The 6,000-nt window shown below is 35.6% G+C and overlaps 1 protein-coding gene across 1 annotated transcript in view; it reads right to left on the bottom strand.

The window, feature by feature from the left end:
* Nucleotides 1-557: 557 nt before the first annotated feature.
* The window catches only part of SPOPL (speckle-type POZ protein-like), a 50,106-nt gene continuing 44,663 nt past the window's right edge, over nt 558-6,000 (bottom strand). Inside the window, exons 9-11 of the mRNA XM_008570963.1 lie at nt 5,758-5,900; nt 5,615-5,668; nt 558-2,028 (exon numbers count right to left, since the gene is read on the bottom strand). Of these exons, the coding sequence (XP_008569185.1) occupies nt 1,884-2,028; nt 5,615-5,668; nt 5,758-5,900 (342 nt within the window). The 3' untranslated portion in view covers nt 558-1,883. The remainder of the gene's footprint in view (nt 2,029-5,614; nt 5,669-5,757; nt 5,901-6,000) is intronic.

Genomic DNA, 6,000 nt, shown 5'->3' with positions numbered 1-6,000 from the left:
ACCACAACGAAGACTCAATTAAATTAACTATACAGAAAGAAATTAAGATGTCTGAAAATATAATCTTTTCAAACTCTAGTTTGTTGTGGATAACAAATGCTTATTTAACAGTGTTTGCTCAATGTAAATATGAATCACTCTTGATATATTAGGATTGCTTCAATTAACACCTAACAAAGAGATAGCAAAAATAAAATCTATTTTAAAACCTCAGGCTTCATTTTTTTTTCCTTTTTGTCCAGAATTCAAAAATTAAATAAACAAATTATACAAATTTTAGTCTGGGGAATAAAGTTCTATATGCAAATACATAGGTATACACATTTTTCCCCCCAATGATGCACTTTTTCCCTTGTGGTCAAATATAAATCTTGCTTAAGAAGCACACTATCACTGTTACAGTAAGTCAGATGCCATGACCTGACACTGGTCACCCCTGCTTTTTCAGGACAATGAACCAGAACAAATCTCCACTAGGAACACAACTATCAAACACTGACCATGTGTATGTGTTTAAAGCTAAAATTCGTTTATAGTAAAGAACTGGCCCATGGAAAGCAGATCATAGTTTATCCTGTTCACATTATGTAGATTTTCAATATCATCAACAATGTTAGTACAGTAACTGAAACACAAAGGAGAAAAATAACAAGGGGGAGGGCGCGAGAAAGTTCATCGTGTGGCCTGATATAGTATATGGGTTCTCTCCTTTAATATGCATCTCCCACAGGCAAATAATTAATATCAGTTCATTATTTGAAGGAGAGTAGACTGCCCAGGATTAATTTATTGTTCAGGTGTCTTTTCCAAAGTGTGATAAAACAGGAGTAAAGTCAATAATGAATATCTGAAATCCAAACCAATTTAACTATAATCAAGGATATCTTTCTTATCTATTATCACAAGCATCCCAGTTGCCTCCATCTGTCTTAAAAAATGCTTTCAAAAGTTAAGACACAATTAATTATACCTTACTAATTCCCTCAAAAGCAAAAAAATATATGTACCATTGAGCATACAAAAATTACACATTAAAAGTGCATATATATCTTTCCTCAATTGGCCCACTCATTAAATTTACATTTGGTCATCCTTACTTTTAACATGTACTTCTGTAAATCTTCATGTAAATGCAGGTAACTATAAATTTAAAAAAAATTACTTCAGCACAAAACATGCTTTCTTCTTGTCGAAAACTGATTAAAATTAAGACTTCAATCATTGTAAACTTGGATAAACCTAGTTTGTTGGACAGTTAACAGACAAACATCATGAATTTTACTAAAAATCTGGGCCAACTCATTGCATATTTGCCCCCTGAAATGAAAAATAAATAAGAATTGAAGCAGTGTATTGCCATAACTTACCTTGAAGGTAAGCAGGTTCTCCTATATTTATAGAACTTAGACAGGAGATATTACTGGTAACCTCCAATACGAGTGCTTTTAAAAAGAACCTAGTTTTAAACTTTGAGATAGCGTAGGACAAACCCTATAAAATTCATTTTTCTTTCCTCAAAATAATGGAAGATCCTTTCGAAACTTAATATCTTCAGTTATCAATATTACTGCATTATGGAGCTAGTGCAATCCTGCATAGCCTTGGTCAAAATGACAAGGCACAATAAAAAAATTAAAGTATTATATGAACAAGAGAAGTTATTGAAGATAATTTAAGGCCTTGAAGTGAATTAATCAGTCTAATTTAAAGCTGAAGAATAAACCATAAATTATCCACCTGAAATGCAAGCAATATGCTTTTTCAGATTCTGTTCTGTGGACGAGATAACAGAAACAACTCTTGCTTATGGTTTGTGTATTAGAATCCTTCTGGACCTGGAGGAGTAAAAGTCAATTCCATTTTTCTACTGTTCACGGAAGATTTCAGGACTGTTTTAGCCGTTTGCGAGGAATGCCAAATTGTGGACACTGTGCAGATGCTAGTGCTCGGAAGGCTTCTGCTACTAAGTGAGGGTGAGACTGAATCATGGATTTCCACCCTGATGTTTCCATTATGTCGGTTGCTTGGCTGAAAAATAAAATTAAGAGAGATGTTTACTAAACAGTACTTTTCAAAATGCATTGTTGTCTAGTCAATTTTTTTAAAATCTGTGATTCCAAAATGCTTGAACACTATCTGAATTTATTAAAATATTTTTATCTTACTGGTATTTTCTATTGTAACTAAAACTATTAAATTTTTCTACTTACTGTACCCTATGTACAACATGATCTCTCTGTACAGAGTAAATAATTGCTCAGGCAACATATCATTACACTCTCTTGTCTCCTCTCTTCTGGTATACCACCCACCATCCAATTAATATTCAAATATTATAGATTCTCCCTTCAAAATATTTCTTATATACTTTCATTTCTCTCCAGTCTCACTGTCACCAATCGAATCTAATTGATTTCTTACCTTCAGAGAAAACACCCTTCATTTCTTACCTGAACTACTCTAATAACTTTCCAACTGGTCTATCTGTATTTAACCTTGCTCATCAACTACCACCACCACCCCAATCTTCCCACAATCCATTCTCTCCAACCTGCATACAGAGAGAATGTTTAAAATATAAACATGATCATACCCTGCCCTAGGTGAAAACCCCCTTACTGGATGCCCACTACTCTCTGAATAATGCTTTAAAGTCTTAATGTTATTTTACATGGTCTTCCAGGATCTGACTGCTGCCTGCCTTCTCCCGCTTTTTCTCATTATCTCCCCGGCTCCACACAAACACACCACTGCTCTATCTCATCACCAAATTTTGCACATCTTATTCTCTTTTTCCAGCACACACTTTCCTTCCTCTCTTCCCTCTTCTTCACCAGACTGATTCCTACCAGTACTTCAGGTCTTTATTTTTACAACAATCCCTTGAAAAGGCCTTCTCTGGCCTCTAGATTAGGTTAGACCACTTTGTTATGTATATATAATGCTCCTAAATAGGTATGCTATACATTCGTTATCATCAGAGTTTATTGCAATTAACTATTTAATTACCTGTTTAATTAGTTTGCTGCTAAATCATAAACTCCATGAAGGCAGAGAAAACATCTGTCATGCTCACCGCTATATTTGTACTGAGCACAGTGCCTTGGTAACTTACTAGATAATAAAATATAAGTATCTGTCAAATGATCAGCTACTGCTTGATGTTTCCATACTTTGGTTCATGCTAACCTTTCGCTCTGCAATGCCTGCTCCTTCCAAGTTCTAACTCCTATTCATGTTTTAAGACTTAACTCAGGGCCGGCCCGGTGGTGCACTGGATAGTGCGCCGCTTGGGAAGCGCGGTGGCGCTCCCGTCCGAGGGTTCGGATCCCACATACAGACCGGCTCCCGCTCACTGGCTGAGCGAGGCGCGGGAGCAACACCGAGGCTTGCAATCCCGTTGCCGGTCCCCGGTCCGGTACGGGGTCAACACTGAGGGTTGCAATCCGTTGCCGGACACGGAAAAAAGACAAAAAAAAAAAAACTAACCTTTCGCTCTGCAATGCCTGCTCCTTCCAAGTTCTAACTCCTATTCATGTTTTAAGACTTAACTCAGGCATTTCCACTAAGCCACCCCTAAATCTCCGGGCTTAATCAAGTGCCTGTACATATCCTCCTCTATATTACTTACCATATTATAATGAAATAGTATGTTCTTGTATCCATCTCCATTAGATAAATTTCTCAAGAACAAGCATTTCCCCTCAATATTCTTTTTATATATAGCATCCCAGCATGGTGTTCGACAAACAGTAGATGCTGGGTAAATGGTTGTTAAACTAAATAGCAGCTGGTATCAACAAAACAATTTTTTTATTTGCCAAACATCAAATTACTAGTGTGTCATTATGTTTAAAATTTCAACTAGTTGTTTAGAACGACACAGATAACTCTTAATGTACCTGATCATTATTAATTCAATAAATACCTACTGAAGGTCTGTACACATCACACAGCTTCTCCAATGGGGTATAAAATAAGCTAATACTCTTTGACAATGAAAAAGTTATATAAAATGTTAAGTATTTTCTTAACAGAGTTGCTGTGGATTGAATGTCCTCCCAAAACTCACTGAAGCTTGATCCCCATTGTAACAGTATTAAGAGGGTGGGAAATCCAAATATGGTATTTGAAAGGTGGGGCCTTTTAAGAGGTGATTGGATCATGAGGACCATGCTCCCAGAAATGGATTAATCCATTCATGGAATAATGGGTTAATAGTTTAGTAGCTTGTCACAGGAAAGGCACTGGCAGCTTTATAAGGAGAGCACCTTAAAGAGCTCCTGCCATTCTTGCCATGTGATATCTTCTGTTGCCATGAGACTCTGAATAGAGCCCCCACCAAGAAGGCCCTCATCAAATGCAACCCCTGGACCATGGACTTCCCAGCCTCTCAAACTGTAAGAAATAAGTTTCATTTTCTTATAAATTATCCAGTTCCAGTTATTCTATTATAAGCAACAGAAAATGGACTAATACAAGAATAAAATAGAGCTTGAAACTGGCTAAGTTTAAAGAATCACAGAATTGTCAATTTACTGCAAATACAGTATATTTTAAATTCAAAATGATTTTTTTTCTAGGATCACAAACCATAACGATACCATATTATTACACACTGACCAATATAAAGTACAACCAATAATTGAAAAGTAATCACTAGTTTTTACTTTCAGAAAACAGAGTTCACAAACTAATAGGAATTCAGTTAACCAACTTCACATATATGAGAACTAATGACAGCAATGTGAAAAAAAGTCAACAAACTAGTTTATTTTATTATTTTTACCACTGTCCTCTTTTTTTTACTTTCATCATCTTGACAATTTGAGAAAATGGAATTAAGGGTTTACAGGCAAAATTAATTAAAAGAAAATGTGAAATCTTCAATCTACCAACTCTTTCCCCCCTTTTTGATTTCAAATAATTTCAAAGAATAGGAAAGTCGCTCTAAAAATGAGAGGAGAAAAAAAGTAGGGAATAATAAGTTCGAATAGTTCATATTCAGAAGATCCAGGCTTAAAAAGATAAAGCAGCTATCCAATCAGTGATAAATATACCAGGGAAAAAGAAAGATCAAATTGCTACCATTTTTGGAATACAAGCAGCTAGCCTAATATGAGAATACTTCAAATATCTTCTAATTCTATTTTTCCATGAACTTTCTGAAGTACTCTTGTATAGCATATGATCTAAGGTACTTGGCTAACCTAAGAAGCAGTGAGTTAGCATTAAACATAAAGACTTTTAAAGCAAATCTGGAGGGTACATTCCTCATATGACTAAATATTTCCCACATTTTTAGGAATGTTTTCTGAAGGAGCAGGGGCTGGATCTCTAGCAGCCCTGATAATACCTGGATTCAGCTATACACCATGTGGCATATGTGCTTAAGAAATTAGAGTGTCCACCCCAGTTTGCATTTGAAGCTGATCCACAAGGGAGCATAGCCTCAGGAATCCACTGAGTAGTCAAATTATTTTTTTTAAATAACTGGCAGTTTGCTTAAAGTAACTAACATCTGGATTCGTACTTATTGTAGATGAACAAAAGGCTATGCAAACAATTTCATTTATGCAGATCAACTTTAAGTCAGAAACTGATGTCATCTTACTTGCTGTTCCAGTTTTTCCCATCTTTACACCCAAGTTGTCGAAGTACACTGCACCTGCATTGAAGATTTAAACACACTTAAAAAAAAGGCCAAAGAAAAAATGTTGAAGGTGTCATGCGCACTAAAATACAAGCATAGCTTACCTATTAATAAAGTCTATGGCTTGTGCTTTCAACTGTTCTGCACTGTGCAAATCTGCAAGGACAAGGGTATCAGCAACATTTTCTACTGAGAGGTTACTACACAAAGCTTCTTCGCACATGACCTTCAGCCGTTCCAGTGCATACTATCCAAAAGGAAAACATATAACCATTAAACGTTTATTCCAACAACTGAAGTTTTCAAATACATAATATCTGAAACTTAGAACATAAAGTTAAAGCACA

The sequence above is a fragment of the Galeopterus variegatus genome, unplaced genomic scaffold (assembly GCF_000696425.1).
Source record: "Galeopterus variegatus unplaced genomic scaffold, G_variegatus-3.0.2 Scaffold648, whole genome shotgun sequence".
NCBI classification, from domain to species: Eukaryota; Metazoa; Chordata; class Mammalia; order Dermoptera; family Cynocephalidae; genus Galeopterus; species Galeopterus variegatus.
The sequence above is the reverse complement of the archived record's forward strand: the minus strand, read 5'-3'. Positions and strand labels throughout refer to the sequence as shown.